The sequence below is a fragment of the Macrobrachium rosenbergii genome, chromosome 42 (assembly GCF_040412425.1).
Source record: "Macrobrachium rosenbergii isolate ZJJX-2024 chromosome 42, ASM4041242v1, whole genome shotgun sequence".
NCBI lineage: Eukaryota > Metazoa > Arthropoda > Malacostraca > Decapoda > Palaemonidae > Macrobrachium > Macrobrachium rosenbergii.
This window is the reverse complement of record NC_089782.1, coordinates 20050622-20070932: the sequence shown is the minus strand read 5'-3', so window position 1 is coordinate 20070932 and position 20311 is coordinate 20050622. Positions and strand designations below refer to the sequence as shown.

Genomic DNA, 20311 nt, shown 5'->3' with positions numbered 1-20311 from the left:
TTTTATCAACCTTAAGAAGTGTGCTAATTCTGTATAATAATAATCATAATAATAAACAGAAGAAGAAGAAGAAGAAGAAGAAAGAGAGAAGAAGAAGAAGAGAAAAGAAGAAAGAAAAGAAAAGAGAAAGAAAAGAGAAAGAGAAAGAGAAAGAGAGGAGGCGGGGAGGGGAGGAGGGGAAAGAAGATCAGATGAAATAATTTAAAACCAGACTGGGTTCCTAATCGCCTGAACAGATTAAGAAATTAACGACTCGTTCTAACTAGAAAAACCGAGTAATGCTGAATGACTGGAATTTCCTGAAGCGCTACGATATTCTGCCGGTTCTAAACTACGTGAGTAGGATGAAAGTACGTTTGGTCTGAGTTTTAGGAGGGGACTTGGTGTCTCGACACCCCCTCTTTTCTTAATGTCATTGCTGTAGGTATGGGGTATGTAGTATACATTATATAAACATACATATATGTATATCTATACAAAATATATATATATATATATATATATATATATATATATATATATATAAACATACATAAACATACACTAACACAACACACACTAATATATATATATATATATATATATATATATATATATATATATATATATATATATATATATATATATATATATATATATATATATATATATATATATTTGAAGATGTCAAGACGACAGTTGTGGGTTGTAAACGGGACAGAGATGGAAAGAGAGAAGAGGGAATACTATGCAAGTATTCACTGCTCTATGAAACTGTTTACCATCACAGAACGGAAGGGCCACGACGAGGTAATGAAACCATTCCTAAGATATTCATGATATTCATAAGACATCGTCTCTCGATAAGTGGTTTTACTGCGTCCCATCTAAAGCATTAGTCGAACTGCATCATAATTGATTTCTTCCCTCTCTCGTACTATAGTAATTGAGCTCTTGGCTCGCAAACTAGGGAGCCGGGGGTTTACTATATGCCTCTGTTGCCCTAAGCAGTGGCCTGTGTTCCTGGCTGTTACTCGACTTTTCTGGGGCACAGCTAGAATAGGTGAATAGGATTTAGGCCAAAGGCCAAGCACTGGGACCTATGAGGTCTTTCACCGCTGAAAGGAAAACTGACAGAACGAAGGTTTGAAAGGTGTAACAGGAGGAAAACCTCGCAGCTGCACTACGACGCAATTGCTGGAGAGGGTGGAGAGTCAGAAGGAAGAAAGAGAATATGAACGGAGGTACAGTTAAAGGAATGAAAGAGGTTGCAGCTACGGGTCGAGGGGACGCTGCAAGGACCCTTAAGTAATGCCTACAGTGCACCACGTGAGGTGCACTGACGGCACTAACCCCACCCCTGTAGGAGAGAGAGAGAGAGAAATTGCGTATGTGAATGACCAGTACACCTTATTGCGTGCATGCATTCTCTCTCTCTCTCAACTATAACTCCCAGTCAATAGACAGTCGTACAAACGTGTATAACGGCTGCTGAAGAAGCCACTTAAAAAAAATCAAAAGCCATTTAAAAAAATGAATATCCTTCATTTATCTTGTAAATTAGTGTAATTATTACAAAGCGTAATTTCATCTTTAATAGAACAAGCTAAAAAGGCCGCTGCCCTGCGGAGCGAACAAAATTAGAAAAAAACTGTGTTAAAAAACCTTACAAATTAAAATAAATAAATATACAGACATAAGTAATATACGGGCAAAGTTATAAAAATCAGTAAAGAAATAATACATTACATATATATAAAAATCTCTCTCTCTCTCTCTCTCTCTCTCTCTCTCTCTCTCTCTCTCTCTCTCTCTCTCTCTCTCTCTCTATATATATATATATATATATATATATATATATATATATATATATATATATATATATATATATATATATATATATATACGGGCAAATATAGGATATATATATATATATATATATATATATATAGATATATATATAGATATATATATATATATATATATATATATATATATATATATATATATATATATATATATATATATATATATATTAATATATATTCAGTATATATATATATATATATATATATATATATTTTTTATATATATATATATATTATATATATATATATATATATGTATATATATATAATGTATAACTGAATCACTTAGATATGGAACGTGATGAATGTATAAATAAAGACAAATACTACGAAGGAAAAGTGGAACAACGGAGGTGGTTGCTAGGCCTTTCGACACACGGTCCTTTACTGGTGGTCTGCTAGTAAATGGCCGTGTGTCGAAAAGGCTTAGCAACCACTCCGTTGTTCCACTTTTTCCTTCGTGGCATTATATATATATATATATATATATATATATATATATATATATATATATATATATATATATATACATATATATATATATATATATATATATATATATATATATATATATATATACATATATATATATATATATATATATATATATACTCTATACATTAGTTAATAAACCTCACAAGCACTGAGAAAATGCTCATACGTGATGCCTGCAATGCTTGCTTTTAGCTTTATGACAGTGTGATTAATGTGGATTCGGGCGTAAGCCACAATGAATCACATGTCACGCGTTGAGTTACGGGTTCTATTCCATCCTCCTACCCTAAACGACAGAATAACGGAAAATGTCAACTCTCACCCCGTTCGATAATGAACACTGATGTCTTCGTTACCTGAAATGAATGAATCACAGGAATGGATGATTCCCGGAACACAGAGGGGAAGAGTTACTTCCTGAAATTGATTTTCAATGGAGCAAGGGCATCAGTTGTCACAACCAGCTCCACCGACAGCAGTAACACTAACATAAATCTTACGAGTTACTTTAAACAATCCAAACTTTTCCCCTCTTCCTAAATATGATCCAATTCCCAGATAAAAAAGTAAAAAATGCGCCGAAGTTTCTTCGGCGCAATCGAGTTTTCTATACAGCGTCTAATGCTGTACGAGCCGCGGCCCATGAAACCTTCAGCCACGGAACGGTGGTGGCCTGTCCTATAGCACTGCCAGACGCACGATCATGGCTAAGTTTAACCTCAGATAAAATAAAAACTACTGAGGCTAGAGGGCTGTAATTTGGTATGTTTTTGATGATTGGAGGGTGGATGATCAATATACCAATTTGCAGCCCTCAAGCCTCAGTAGTTTTTAAGATCTGAGGGCGGACAGAAAAATTGTGGACGTACAGACAAAGTCATCTCAATAAAGAAAACTAAAATCTGGAATTGATTTACCGTCATCCGAGATATTCGGAGATCCTTTACGCCCATTCGGAATTAGGATGCTGATCGCCTCCCCAGAACAAATAAAGACGGGATGATGCAATTGTAAAAGGGGGTTAATCCTACAGTTCAGTTTAGCATTCAGGGCCATCTACCGGCGGAAGAAAACACAGGAGCAATACGCTTGCCTTCATCAAAGCATTACGACTTCGCGTTCATTGTTGGTTGCTACCCAAGCGCCTGAATGCCAATCATGTGTCAATCAAAGTCATACAGACTTGTGAATCATGCGCGTGAAACGGATTTCGAGTACAGAGAGAGAGAGAGAGAGAGAGAGAGAGAGAGAGAGAGAGAGAGAGAGAATAACTCAGTCGTAAATAAGCCTCTGCAAGATGGAGAGAGATAGATGAATAACTCATCTGTAAAACAATACTTTGTAAGAGAGAGAGAGAGAGAGAGAGAGAGAGAGAGAGAGAGAGAGAGAGAGAGAGAGAGAGAACTCACGGCACAGTGAGGTTTGGTCTAAATTTGCAGCTGTCGTAATTGTCAGCAGAAATTCTTTTGAATCTAATGTACTGTATTTTAATTTGATTTAACCTTGTACGTTAACCATTTAGTTTATCATGGTACGTATTTTCAATAACATCGTTTTGGCATGTAGATAATCCCCTATTATTAATCTTCAAAATCTAATCCTTTTGCAAATAATAATCTTTGTCATTTTTCAAGTGGGATATTTTTATCGATCATTCAAATCTGAACGTCTTCATTACACTCTTATTTATCTGTCTAATTATGTCTATACGATTCCAATATCCGGTCCCCTTCCATTCAATCCTTCCCAATCTTTCTAATGCCAGTGACCCGACCGGATCTAAATTAGGCCTAAAATCAGTCCCATAAGTCCCTGCCGTTTCTGTAGGCTACTCCTCTTTCACAAAGCCTAAGCGCGCACGCGCACGCACAGAAATATGAACCAGTAGCTAATCGCCGAAGTTATAGGTCACCTAACGGCCGTTTCGTGATCAAGCCGGCACACCCTTCGGTGGCCATTCCGTTATCTGAAACCGATATTCCTAGCTGAGATCTTTGGAATGACCTACGGAAAGCCAAGCTCCGGTTTGCAGTTCTAAATGAGAGTTAGGCTGCAAACGTACATACGTACATAAATACATACAGATCTGCGATACAGTAATAATAATAATTACAGAAACTTCAGAGCTGTTGAAGGTATTTGAATAATACCACGTTCATTTCCATGTTAAGTTCCCATCCAACTAATCATCACCTTTTCATAGCATTAATAATATTATCATAACTGTTAATATTATGTTTTTAATAAGTATCAAAGAAAACTAGAACGTTCAGTTTCGAGTTATTGGTGGTTTTATAGAGGTAACACGTGAACACGGTTTCTCATCTGGGTACAATCAAGTCACTGGAGTAAGAAGATATTTGTGAAAACCTACGGGACCGACACTACACTTTTCACCAAAAATAACTTGAAACTTAATGATACGAGCAAAATATTATAACAATAATGATACACAGAATAAACCAGCACTGCGACTCAGACTACTACCCTTAACATAGTTATAAGAAAAACAAACGAAACTCGCCTGGTAGACCTTCAGAAAATAAGACTGCATAAGAATATTATACATTCGCACTGCCTTGAGGATAACGTCTTTTTTAAATAATAATAATATGCCTGTCACAATTACACAAAATAACTCTCCTACGTGATAATTCAACGCTGCCATTACCTTAGGCCTGCAATGCGTTTCCTTAACGATAATAATGAGTTTCCTCTAACAATTACAGAAAATAAACAGTATGAGAAGATAACACACTGGTATTACCTTAATGATAACGATAATAAGATACCTCGCAATAACAAGACACTCCCAGACAGAATCTGAGAAAGTCATGACGAAACCTCAGAAAGTCAACAACACAGAGAGAGAGAGAGAGGATGACCAGCAAAATTGGCATTACCTTGACCCTGGAATGCATCTCCTGGGTACTGTAGGACGTCCTCATCACCCTGTACCTCTCCCAGCTGATGCCCGTGAGGAACCAGATGGCTGACAGGCCGGAGACCAGCGAGACGAAACCGTAGACTTGACAGCCTGCAAAAGATCGACAGAGACAATCATTTGGGGCGCTGGAAAAAGAGCGGGAGAAGGCAGGGAGGTCGCTACACAGTCAAGTGAGAACGATCTCTCGCGGTTAATTATTGCAAATGCAGATAATTACATTTGTGGTGGCTGTTCTGATTGTTTTCTTCGTAAATCGCGTTCTAATTATTTGTCATCAGCGAGGTTTATTCCTTCAAGGTGATGATGATGATGATGATAATGATGGTTGCGACGACAATAGTGGATTTAATGGGGATAACAAACCAGCGCTGGTGGGGAAAATATTCTTCATTGACTATTACGATTTCATTACAGCTTCACCAACGATAAAACAAACAGCAGAAAGTGACCAGAAAATATATTTGAATGGATTATAAATTCAATAATAATCTTTGCAAGAGCAGCAATATGAATGAAGTCCAATATAATATCCTTTAATAAACTGATAATTAAAATGCTAAAATCACTTATTCCAAATACAAGAATAGCAATGATAATTGTAACTGATGATAAATGAACATTTAAATAGATGATAATGATGACATAACTTACTTTAATAACAACAAAATATGAGACAAATATGACATCGAATATGTAATGGCAAATCTACAAAAACAAATACATGACGAAAGGACACAAAGAAAAAATTACAGTTAGATGACACGACAAATGTTGATCTAAAATAAGGTAAGAATAATGCAAAAAAAAAAAAAAAAAATCGATGACTTTGAACCAAACAGTTCCTTAGCAACCCCACCTGAACAAGCGGCGAAAAACACAACAGGGGGGATTACCCCTACGTTGATAAAAAAAAAAACAGCTACCATTAAAGTGAGTCAACAAAGGAGTCCCTTCTCCGCTTTTTAACCGCCACCCGCAAAGACATACTAAGGGCCAGAACACGGGGAATTTAGACATAAAATCTAGTTTCCCACGGAGGCACACGAAGAGCACGGAGAAATCATATTACCAGCCTCAATATACATGGCGTGTTTGATGTCGGCAGCAACTCGGGAGTCTACGAGTTAACGGAAGCTAGGTACGGACATTCACTTACAGCTAAATCTAGTGCATCTCTCACATATATATATATATACATATATATATATATATATATATATATATATATATATATATATATATATATATAGTGTGTGTGTGTGTGTGTGTATAAAAAATAGAGAGAGAGAGAGAGAGAGAGAGAGAGAGAGAGAGAGAGAGAGAGAGAGAGAGAGGGGTGGTCTATGTACAGTCAATAAAGAATCCTCGTGTTTCCAGGAAATGCCTTCGAAAAAGATGCCGACAAAGAGAGCTTTAGCAATTCCTCAGATATTCTGAATTACAAAGGCCTTGAAACTGTTTCTTGGAGAGAGAGAGAGAGAGAGAGAGAGAGAGAGAGAGAGAGAGAGGGTACCGAACTGTACAGGTGATGCACTTATTTACTCAAGTCTCTTCATCGCGCAGATATCTGCATCACAATAAAGGTGATGAAGAAATACTACCTACAAGTGAGTTTGATAGAAGTGTTTTACACAGCAAGTGAACCGAAAACCTAATGCATTTTCCTCCCTAATTTCGATAGTTGTTGTATTTGTAAGGGACAAACATTATATATATATATATATATATATATATATATATATATATATATATATATATATATATATATATATATTTTTTCTTTATATATATATATATATACATACATATATATATATCATATATGTATGCAGAAATTTTACGTGTATGTGAAATGGAAGTACACTGTGTACATTATTCCAAGTTCAATTGCTTCCTGCCAAGTTAATGAATTATAGGTAATTAAGTAAAATAAAAAAGATTCTTGAGCCTTGTCCTGTAATGTAAAAGCAAACAATAACAAGAAAAATAAATCAACCTAATTTAATTTATATACATAACGTTTTGCGTGGTGCAGAATCTTCTTCGTTTTTGGTCAATATCTTTTTTTCGAAAAGTATTTCGGCTAAATTCAACTCTTACTTGACAAGTTTTTTAACACACTACAATAAGGTGAAAATAATCAACTTTCAAATTAAAATGAAATGAGTGTCCTGGCATGAAAACAAACTAGAAACGGACCGCTCAAAAAGAAATGTCTCAAAAAGTAAAAGGGTTCTTTCACACGTTAGATTACATCACCGAAAAACGGAAGAAATAAAATGCTTTAACTATTCTCCACATGAAAACATGAGCACCGACTTTCCCATGACGTGTACACACACGAAAAATATATAAATAGGTGCACATAGAAATATATATGTTGAGGAATATCACCTAGTAATAATAAAACTTTTATTTATTCTCCGAATTAAAACATCAGTATCGAATTCCCGCCACGTGTACATACAAAAGCACCCGAGTCAATAGAAACATTTCAAATCTTTATTTTCTATAAGGTCAAAATTAGAAATCCGATAACATTCCTGGATCTTTGAGCCTAAGAATCATAGACAACACCGTTTTGTATACTGTACCAGCTTTGAAAAGAAACCAGTGAAAAATAACATAGAGAGAGACAATGCAGGGAAAGACAAAAGCCTACTTAACCATACTCGACTGCACAGGATATTTTATTTCCTTACGAGGCATTGTCCAGTTTTTTTTTATTATTATTATTCGACACAGAAACTACGATTCTCTCCTTCACCTTTCGACGTTGTGTAACGGTGTAGGTGGTGGTGAATGTGCTGGTGGTGGTGGTGGTGGTGGTGGTGGTAGGAGAGATGGCAAGGGGGCATTAACTTAATAAATGCATATATTCAGGAAAAACTATCAGGGAGGCTATCGGTCGATTACTCTCCGGACATATTTCCAAAAGTGACACAAAAGCTTCTTTTAGAGCGTTTTAGGAGGATTGTTCCTGTTTATAGAAACAAGCGGAGGAGGGGGGAGGGAGGGTTCAGATACCCTCAGGGATGGAGAAGCCCCTAGCAGGGTGAGACAGAGAAGAGAGAGAGAGAGAGAGAGAGAGAGAGAGAGAGAGACTCGTCGAGAACATCACAATGACGTCACGCAAAGTGTTTTCCACGTGGCTGTCATTAAACAGGGTTAGAAGATCACGAACGCGTACACAATTTTCCTTACACAATACTAACACTTCCACACACACACACACACACACTCAAGTTTTTGTCATTTATCATGCGCATGTTTGACGTTTAATAATCCAGTTTATGTACTTCTTGACATTTTTATCAAAAATCTTCCCATCTGTACTCTTGAAAACAGCCTGACATCATGAACTTCAAAAAGAGGAAACTGAAGGTGGGACTACTGACCAAATTGGCTGACTCTCAAGTTCACAACTTTCGCAATGCTTGCAAACTTGCAACAGTCCTTGGGCGTCTGGCGTAAGCGACACACGCCCTAGAAAACAAAAGTAATCCCAGACACACAAATCTGTATTGTGCTATTTGTCTCAAAAAGTGATGGTAAAATTTCCGATAGGCACTGGCAACCTCTGAGCGTAACTAGAGGGTAATCTGATGCGAGTCCTACAATAGGGCTCCTTCCAAAGAAATCAGGTCAGGCTCTATTTTTATAGAGCCACCGCTGCCTTTCGAATACATTGTGAGGGACGGGGGAAGTCAATGGATACTTAGGCCATTATTCAAGTACTCGTGGATGGCCATTAAATGACAAGAAAGGTCTCAGGAAGCCATTTGTATGAAGGAAAAAGGATATTCTTGTTGATCTGAAAAGAGGGTATTTAACCGAAAACAATTTCACATCGAGGCAATGAAACGCTGTAAGTATTACGGAGATGGATCTGACCCTGAGGTCAATAAGGGGTAAAAAATAGAAATCCCTTGAACATTGGATATGAAGAGATGGCATTAGATGAAAATGCCGTCCATTCAAGCAGTCCATTCACAATTATTCCCTTCAGTAGACGTTCTTTCCCAAGGGCTTTATTTTTATATGAGAATCCCATCAACTGACGTCTATTACCCCTTGGAAATCACATTATGGTTTGGAGTAGTGAATCTTTCAGTTACCAGACGAATATCCGGGATTTGCCGATATTTTTATTATTATAAAAGGATGTGGAAGATTCTCTCTGACAGAAGAGTGTCTTTAAAAGGACAAACTTGTGCTACTTATTCTTAAGCAAAGTACTGGCCTATTTCATCCCATCTTATAAAAAAAAAAAAAGTAAAAAATGCGCCTTAGTTCATTCAGCGCAATCGAGTTTTCTGTACAGCGTATAATCAAGGCCACCGAAAATAGATCTATTTTTCGGTGGTATGGTTATAATGCTGTATGAGCAGCGGCCCATGAAACTTTAACCACGGCTCGGTAGTGGCCTGTCCTATATAGTTGCCAGATACACAATTATGGCTCACTTTAACAAATAAAATAAAAACTACTGCTGAGACTTGAGGGCCGCAATTTGGTATGTTTGATGACTGGAGGGTGGATGATCAACATACTATTTGCAGCCCTCTAGCCTCAGTAGTTTTATAGACCTGAGGGCGGACAGAAAAAGTGCGGACGGACGGACAAAGCCGGCACAAGGGTATTCTTTTACAGAAAACTAAAAATAAATAATTAGTACATTTTCCCTTTCAAATCTCCACCTTCAAAAGTACAGACTTATTTTACACCATCACCTTAAGGCAAACTTATAACCACATCTCACTTTCAAAAAGGCAGACTTATCTTATATCTCCACCTTCAGAAGGACAATTATTTTACATCTTCACCTTCAAAAAGGCAGACTTATCTTATACCTCCACCTTCAAAAAGACAGTCATTTTACATCTTCACCTTCAAAAAGGCAGACTTATTTTATACCTCCACCTTCAAAAAGACAGTCATATTACATCTTCACCTTCAAAAAGGCAGACTTATCTTATATCTCCACCTTCAAAAGGATAGTTATTTTACATCTTCACCTTCAAAAAGGCAGACTTATCTTATATCTCCACCTTCAAAAGGATAGTTATTTTACATCTTCACCTTCAAAAAGGCAGACTTACATCTTCACCTTCAAAAAGGCAGCCTTATCTTATATCTCCACCTTCAAGAGAACAGTTATTTTACGTCATCACCTTGAAAATGGCTGCAACATGACAAGCGTATGCCACAACTTTAGCTATAAACCCTATTACAAACCTATTTCCTAACATCTTCGGTGTAAAATCCTTTTATCTCTTCTGTTTTAGTTTGATATCTTGTTACATACTTGACCGACTCACGTTTGTGTAGTAGCAACCTCACAAGAGTAAGGAAAAAAATAAGATGGTATATATTTATATGCTCATATTTCTGACATTTTTCCGTCTGAAGAGCGTATCCGCTTTCGAGATAATTGGCTCTTTGACTGGGGTACAGTGGAAGCCGAATTCAAAAGATCAAATATTACTACGTAAGCTCGAGACAGATGGGTTGTTTTGTCCTCAGAATGAAAGAGAAACCTCTCCGTGTACTGTCTTTGGACGACTCTACATCTGTCCACCCCCCGTTTTGTTATTTCTATACCTGTCTGTTACTGTAACGCGTTATTTATTATACTGTACTTTCAACAATGCCGTCTTCCTCCTTAAGATGGGATTCCTACAAAGGACGTTAGCCTTCCGGTTCTCAACGAGTCTTCGGTATGAGGACACTATCTTGGCTACTACCACCCACTACCATGGCCGCCCCCAACCCCCATCCCTTTTTCAGGCCTTTGCCCAAAGATAATCCGTCAATGCTGTACGGTGTGCAAGGGAGTAAGAGGCCTGGTATGGACCTCAGCATTCTTTAAACCAACTGAGACGGAAGCGAGAGTGACGAGAGCATCAGAGTTCGAGAACTTACTATCTGAAATCAGAGGACCTAATTCAGCGAACTAGATTTCAGTAGCCGAGTGCCATAGCACGCCCAAAAGGATAGAGTGGAGTAAACAATTTAAGCCGAAGGTCAAGCGCTGGGGCCTGTGGGGTCGTTCAGCGTTGGAAGGAAAACTGAGACTAAAAGGTTACAAAGGCGTAACAGGAGGAAAACCTCGCAGTTGCAGTATGAATCAACTGTTAGACGAGGGTGGACAGTAAGATGGAAGAAAGAATATGAAAGGAGGTACAGTAAAAGGAATGAAAGGGGTTGCAGCTAGGGGCCAAAGGGGCGCTGCAAAGAACCTTAAGTAATGCCTACAATGCACCGCGCGTGGTGCACTGACGGCACTACCCCGTAACGAGGGCCAAAAGGATAATGGATATGAGTCTTCGGTGCAAAAAAATAAGAGCTATGGAAAATGAGAATGAGTCAAGACGTCACCGGAGTCTGGCTTGAATCAGAATGATTTTTTCTTAATTAAGTTAGTTAATCATTCACATGTTCTTAACAACCTTTAATAAGTTTAGCAGGATCACATTAGTAGTTTTATTCACCCTAGAATAATCTGTTTATTCACTTCACCCTAGAATAATCAGTTTTTTAAGATTTTCTTAAAAGAATTTTTGTATCGGTGTACTGCGATAATGAACAAAAAAGAAACTCGCCTAATACCAGCTACATCCAAAGTGCTGTGATTACGCTGCGTTTTTACTTAAACTCTTGAGAACGTGCAGGCTTTCTTAATAACCGGAAATAATCATGTTACATAACAAACTCCTAAGATCAGTACGGTGAAAATTAGTGGAAATACCGAGAGTATACAGTAAGGTGAACTATTATCCGGATTTGTAGGATACTTAGGATTCCCCATCGCCCCGAAAAAAAACATTTAAAATTGTAGGCTTCGTTAAGCATAGTCGTTCCTGTACTTTGTGTTAGAAGCTTGACAATATTGAGAAGCTTCAAGCTTTCCAGTTTGTTCTGAAGAGAACAGAATACAGAATTTAGGCCGAAGAAGCCAAAGTGCTGACACCTATGAGGTCATTCAGCGCTGAAAGGGAAATTGACCGTCAGAAGGTTTTTAAGTTGTAACAGCAGGAAAACCTCGCAGATGCACTAGGAAACAATTTTTAGAGTTGGTGGAAAGTCAGGTGGAAAAAAGAGAATATGAAAGGAGGTACAGTATAAGAAATGAGAGAGGTTGCAGCTATAGGCCGAAGGGACGCTCCAAAGACCCTTAAGTAATGTCTACAGTGCACCACGTGAGGTGCACTGACGATCTTACCCCCTTACGGGATCCAGTTTGCATTGCTGCTGTTGCTGTTGCTCTTGGCCTAGGCTGGTCTCGTTTTGGCACGGTCTCTTGCTCGTCAGGCAACCCGAACAAAAGACAGAAATACCTTTCCAAAATGCCTTTCGCTGTGACAGCGTCCTTTATCTTTGCTTTGCTGCCATTCTTGGTGTTGATTTGGATGCAACTGGCCTGGGGCCAGCGCTGGGTATTGCTCGTCAAGCATCCCATATTATGGGCTTTACTGCACATGATTTCCCAGTAACTGGAAGCACACAGCTTGCAACGGCATTTCCCCAGTGGCTCCGATGCCATTTGGGGCGATGGCATGGGAAAAGTTAAAAGTTTACCCGACTTTTTTGTCATTCTGTTGAAATTTTTACTCATGGAAAAATAAATTCGTGTGTGTGTGTGTGTGTGTGTGTGTGTGTGTGTGTGCTTAAATAATGATCTGACTTCGATTTACTGCCAGTTATGGGTGGTGGGGGACTATACAAAATGATGAGTTTATGAGTTATTTCATACAAGTTATTTTAACATGAGGTACAGTCTTTGCACTTCATCAATAATAATAATAATAACCAATAATAATAATAATAATAATAATAATAATAATAATAATAATAATAATAATAATAATAATTTGGTGTACATTTTACTCATTTTGATGAGAAATTAAGCATGATAATGAAGAGAGAGAGAGAGAGAGAGAGAGAGAGAGAGAGAGAGAGAGAGAGAGAGAGAGAGAGAGCTCTGATTTGCGTTACTCTTAACTTTCGAGTTTTCATGACGACTTAAAGACGAAATGCCACCGATAATACATTTGGTGGCGATGAGTATGATGATAATAATAGAGGAACGGCCTTGAGGCTTTTTTATTTTCTGCCTTCTGTTTTCTACTCTTCTGTCTTTTAGTGCTGCAATTCTTTTCTCTCTCTCTTTCATACTGACACTCGTGAAAAGGGACGGGAATGACAGATGTTTGCGTGCAAAAGTGTAAGGCCACAGCTAAAGGCTTCCCATTTAAAAGCTGTTTTACATCTGCGAACATATATTCGCATATTAATATAATCGAAACCATCTAATAATAATAATAATAATAATAATAATAATAATAATAATAATAATAATAATATTAATAATAATAATAATAATAATATTAATAATTTAAATCCTCAATAAAACTATCTGATGTCCACCTGATGTTCTCTGGCTTCACCAAATATACTACACACAAATATCTCAGACAACTCACCCACACAGAAAATATTTCACATACACACGCACACGCATATATATATATATATATATATATATATATATATATATATATATATATATATATATATATATATATATATATATAAGACGTTTATTTGCAGCCTCTAACTTCCTCTCTATTTCTAGCAAAAGCATTACGTAAAAAAAAGGTTTCTCATTGCTATTATTATTATTATTTGTAAATATGCGGAAGCTCAAAGGATAAACCCCCTTACAAAGTTTCCTCTATATCAGAGGAGAAAAAACAAAGGGGAATAGCGTCGCACTTCCCCCCCCAACCCCTTCCTCACCTCCCACACAGTGGAATAATCCCCCCTCCCCCACGCCCTCGCCCACACCGATCTCTATCGCATTTTTCAAGAACTGTTGATCCAGTCGAGGCGATCGTCGGGAAGCGGCGCCGATATTTCTCAATATTACTCAATAACTCCTTTGAAAAACGTCCGACTAAAGTTCTCGGAATCTCTAAAAGAAAAGAATATTTCTTTTCTTTGTTAGAACAGAAGCTTTCCCGTTCTGAAAATACTTTTACACGAGCCTTTATTGTTCACGTCATGTTCAGGATTTTATTTTTTTATTATTTTTTTTTGGGGCATGGAAAGCAGTGGCTAGAAAACAATTAAATGCAATGAAAACTTGCATGGAGAATAATTACAAAAAGAAAAAATACACTTACAGGCCATTGAAAGGATAAAAACTAACACTTACAGGCCATGAAAATGGGTAAAACTAACACTACAGGCCATGAAAAGGGTAAAACTAACACTTACAGGCCATGAAAATGGTAAAACTAACACGTACAGGCCATGAAAAGGGTAAACTAACACTACAGGCCATGAAAAGATAAAAATAACACTACAGGCCATGAAGAGGGGTAAAACTAACACTTACAGGTCATGAAGAGGGTAAAACTAACATACAAACAGGCCATGAAAAAGGGTAAAAACTAACACTACAGGCCATGAAAAAAAACTTAACAATTTACAGGCCATGAAAATGGTAAAACTCACACTTACAGGCCATGAAAAGGGTAAAACCAACACTTACAGGCCATGAAAAGGGTAAAATCTAACACTTACAGGCCATGAAGAGGGTAAAACTAACACTTTACAGGCCATGAAAGGGGTAAAACTAACACTTACAGGCCATGAAGAGGGTAAAAACTAACACTTACAGGTCATGAAGAGGGTAAAAACTAACAATTTACAGGCCATGAAAAGGGTAAAAATCCACACAGGCCATGTAAAGGGGTAAAAACTAACACTTACAGGCCATGAAAGATAAAACTAACACTTACAGGCCATGAAAAGGGTAAAACTAACACTTTACAGGACATGAAAAGGATAAAAACTAACACTTGGGCCAAGAAAGGGTAAAATCTAACACCCTACAGGCCATGAAGAGGGTAAAAACAACACTACAGGCCATGAAAAGGGTAAAAACTAACACTTACAGGCCATGAAAAGGGTAAAACTAACACTTACAGACCATGAAAAGGGTAAAACTAACACTTACAGGCCATGAAAAGGGTAAAACCAACATTTACAGGCCATGAAGAGGGTAAAAACAACACAGGCCATGAAGAGGGTAAAACAACACTTACAGGCCATGAAAAGGTAAAATCAACACTTTACAGGCCATGAAAAGGGTAAACCAACACTTACACGCCATGAAAAGGGTAAAACTAACACTTACAGGCCATGAAGAGGTAAAACTAACACTTACAGGCCAAGTGAAAAAGGTAAAACTAACACTTACAGGCCATGAAAAGTCAAAACTAACACTTACAGGCCATGAAAAGGGTAAAAACAACACTTACACGCCATGAAAAGGGTAAAACTAACACTTACAGGCCATGAAAAGGATAAAATAACACTTACAGGCCATGAAAAGGGTAAAACTAACACTTACACGCCATGAAAAGGGTAAAAACTAACATTACAGGCCATGAAAAGGGTAAAATCTAACACTTACAGGCCATGAAGAGGGTAAAACAACACTTACAGACCATGAAAAGGGTAAAAACTAACACCTGAAGGCCATGAAGAGGGGTGAAAACTAACACTTACAGGCCATGAAAAGGGTAAAACTAACACTTACAGACCATGAAAAGGGTAAAAACTAACACTTACAGGCCATGAAAGGTTAAAAACCACACTTACAGGCCATGAAAGGGTAAACTAACACTTACAGGCCATGAAGAGGATGAAAACTAACACTTACAGGCCATGAAAAGCTTGTAACTAACACCTACAGGCCATGAAAAGAGTAAAATAACACTTACAGGCCATGAAAAGGGTAAAAATAACATTTACAGGCCATGAAAAGGTAAAACTAACCGCCACATTCCATGAAAAGGTAAAAACTAACACTTACAGGCCATGAAAAGGGTAAAACTAACACTTACAGGCCATGAAAAGGGTAAAACTAACACTTACAGGCCATGAAGAGGGTAAAAACTAACACTTACAGGCCATGAAAAGGGTAAAAACTAACACTTACAGGCCATGAAAAGGGTAAAAACTAACACTTACAGGCCATGAAAAGGGTAAAAACTAACACTTACAGGCCATGAAAAGGGTAAAAACTAACACTTACAGGCCATGAAAAGGGTAAAAACTAACACACGCCATGAAAAGGGTAAAAACTAACACTTACAGGCCATGAAGAGGGTAAAAACTAACACTTACAGGCCATGAAGAGGGTAAAAACTAACACTTACAGGCCATGAAGAGGGTAAAAACTAACACTTACAGGCCATGAAAAGGGTAAAACTAACACTTACAGGCCATGAAAAGGGTAAAACTAACACTTACAGGCCATGAAAAGGGTAAAACTAACACTTACACGCCATGAAAAGGGTAAAAACTAACACTTACAGGCCATGAAAAGGGTAACAACTAACACTTACACGCCATGAAAAGGGTAAAAACTAACACTTACAGTCCATGAAAAGGGTAACAACTAACACTTACACGCCATGAAAAGGGTAAAAACTAACACTTACAGGCCACGAAAAGGGTAAAACTAACACTTACAGGCCACGAAAAGGGTAAAACTAACACTTACAGGCCATGAAGAGGGTAAAAACTAACACTTACAGGCCATGAAAAGGGTAAAAACTAACACTTACAGGCCATGAAAAGGTAAAAACTAACACTTACAGGCCATGAAAAGGGTAAAACTAACACTTACAGGCCATGAAAAGGGTAAAACTAACACTTACAGGCCATGAAAAGGGTAAAACTAACACTTACAGGCCATGAAAAAGGTAAAAACTAACACTTACAGGCCATGAAGAGGGTGAAAACTAACACTTACAGGCCATGAAAAGGGTAACAACTAACACTTACAGGCCATGAAAAGGGTAAAACTAACACTTACAGGCCATGAAGAGGGTAAAACTAACACTTACAGGCCATGAAAAGGGTAAAACTAACACTTACAGGCCATGAAAAGGGATAAAACTAACACTTACAGGTCATGAAAAGGGTAAAACTAACACTTACACGCCATGAAAAGGGTAAAAACTAACACTTACAGGCCATGAAAAGGGTAACAACTAACACTTACAGGCCATGAAAAGGGTAAAAACTAACACTTACAGGCCATGGAAAGGGTAAAAACTAACACTTACAGGCCATGAAAAGGGTAAAACTAACACTTACATGCCATGAAAAGGGTAAAAACTAACACTTACAGGCCATGAAAAGGGTAAAAACTAACACTTACAGGCCATGAAGAGGGTGAAAACTAACACTTACAGGCCATGAAGAGGGTAAAAACTAACACTTACAGGCCATGAAAAGGGTAAAAACTAACACTTACAGGCCATGAAAAGGATAAAAACTAACACTTACAGGCCATGAAAAAGGTAAAAACTAACACTTACAGGCCATGAAGAGGGTGAAAACTAACACTTACAGGCCATGAAAAAGGGTAACAACTAACACTTACACGCCATGAAAAGGGTAAAACTAACACTTACAGGCCATGAAAAGGGTAAAAACTAACACTTACAGGCCATGAAAAGGGTAAAAACTAACACTTACAGGCCATGAAAAGGGTAAAAACTAACACTTACAGGCCATGGAAAGGGTAAAAACTAACACTTACAGGCCATGAAAACGGTAAAAACTAACACTTACAGGCCATGAAAAGGGTAAAAACTAACACTTACAGGCCATGGAAAGGGTAAAAACTAACACTTACAGGCCATGAAAAGGGTAAAAACTAACACTTACAGGCCATGAAAAGGGTAAAACTAACACTTACACGCCATGAAAAGGGTAAAACTAACGCTTACAGGCCATGAAAAGGGTAAAAACTAACACTTACAGGCCATGAAAAGGGTAAAACTAACACTTACAGGCCATGAAGAGGGTAAAAACTAACACTTACACGCCATGAAAAGGGTAAAAACTAACACTTACAGGCCATGAAGAGGGTAAAAACTAACACTTACAGGCCATGAAAAGGGTAAAAACTAACACTTACAGGCCATGAAGAGGGTAAAAACTAACAATTACAGGCCATGAAAAGGGTAAAAACTAACACTTACAGGCCAAGAAAAGGGTAAAAACTAACACTTACAGGCCATGAAAAGGGTAAAAACTAACACTAAAAACTAACACTTACAGGCCATGAAAAGGGTAAAAACTAACACTTACAGGCCATGAAAAGGGTAAAAACTAACACTTACAGGCCATGAAAAGGGTAAAAACTAACACTTACAGGCCATGAAAAGGATAAAAACTAACACTTACAGGCCATGAAAAGGGTAAAAACTAACACTTACAGGCCATGAAAAGGGTAAAAACTAACACTTTCAGGCCATGAAAAGGGTAAAAACTAACACTTACAGGCCATGAAAAGGGTAAAAACTAACACATACAGGCCATGAAAAGGGTAAAAACTAACACTTACAGGCCATGAAAAGGGTAAAAACTAACACTTACAGGCCATGAAAAGGGTAAAACTAACACTTACAGGCCATGAAAAGGGTAAAACTAACACTTACAGGCCATGAAAAGGATAAAAACTAACACTTACAGGCCATGAAGAGGGTAAAACAACACTTACAGGCCATGAAAGTGGGTAAAAACTAACACTTTACAGGCCACGAAAAGGGTAAAAACTAACACCTGCAGGCCAATGAATAGGTAAAACTAACACTTACAGGCCATGAAGAGGGTAAAACTAAAAGGTAACCGTGAGACTTAAATTCGAACTGTGCACCGGCGAGGCTACGCTGTGACTCACTTCTGACTCCATACAACTCCTAAGGTCTGTTGCAGCGTTCTAAGCATATCAGAACGAGCTCTTTCGCGACCCAAAAAGGAGTTATCAGATTCAGCAAGGTTTAGACCTTGAGACTAAGCATAGCGGTGCACTCCTTTAAAAGTGTCGAACTCCTTACCTCTCGTACAAGGTAACTTTTATTAGGCATGTCCCTGTATAATTTATTTTTCTAATCTTTAAAACATTATCCTTTTGAGCATGATGGGATCTAAAAGCTTACGAAGTATCCCATAATTGCAGTTTATTTCCTATGTGTTTGAGATGATTGTCATCATTTATCCTTCTCATGGCTGCTATAATAATTGTAGAAATAATACTAATTTCTATAACAAACCCTCCAGTAAGCGATGTATAACGAGTTTCAATATGGTTGGCTAATAATAATAATAATAATAATAATAATAATAATAATAATAATAATAATAATAATAATAATAATATCAGAAGGATATATGTACAATAACTGACTATTATTATAACAACTGCCTCTGTAACCGGAAGGTATTCCGTTTAATATTCAATACGAGGAAACTCAACTTTTTCCAATCTATAATATGGAAAGTACCAGCGCTCCCCGAATACTTAATTACTCTGTTCCCAAAGAGCACGCAGATGAAGGTACTGCGGAAGGAGGAGGAGGAAATCGAAGAAGAAGGGGGAAAGAAGGGAAGAATACGGAGGAAAAATGGGAGGAAGAATGAGGGAAAACGGGAAGGAAGAAAAAAGGAAAGAAAAAGGTGGAAACAAGGGGAGGATAAAAGAGGGAGGAAAATGGCGAATGATTAAGAAAAAATGGAAGGAGAGGGAAAAGGGGAAGGAGGAGGAAAAAAGGGAAGCAAGAGGAAAAAGGGGGAGGGAAAAACGGAAGGAGGGAGGAAAATGGGAGAGAGGAAAAGGGAAGAGGCCAGGAAAAGGGGAAGAGGAAAAAGGGAAGGAGGAAAAGGGAGGAGGCGGAAGAAGGAAGGAGGAAAAAGGGGAGGAGGAGGGAAGAAGAAGGGAAGGGGGAAAATGGGAAGGAAGATAAAATGGGGAGGAAGAAAAATGGGGAAGGAGGAGGAAAAGGGGAAGGAGAAGGGAGGAAGGAGAAGGAGTAAGGGGAAGGAGGAGGAGGAAAAAGAGGAAGGAGAAGGAAAACGGGGAAGGAGGAGGAAAAAAGGGAAGGAGAAAAAAGGGGGAAGAGGAAAAAGGGTGAAAGAGGAGGAAAAGGAA

At 37.8% G+C, this 20311-nt stretch overlaps 1 protein-coding gene across 1 annotated transcript in view; it reads right to left on the bottom strand.

The window, feature by feature from the left end:
• Positions 1–20311, bottom strand: part of LOC136827756 (uncharacterized) — a 69872-nt gene that overhangs the window by 49007 nt on the left and 554 nt on the right. Inside the window, exons 2-3 of the mRNA XM_067085218.1 lie at positions 8057–8150; positions 5246–5379 (exon numbers count right to left, since the gene is read on the bottom strand). Of these exons, the coding sequence (XP_066941319.1) occupies positions 5246–5379; positions 8057–8150 (228 nt within the window). The remainder of the gene's footprint in view (positions 1–5245; positions 5380–8056; positions 8151–20311) is intronic.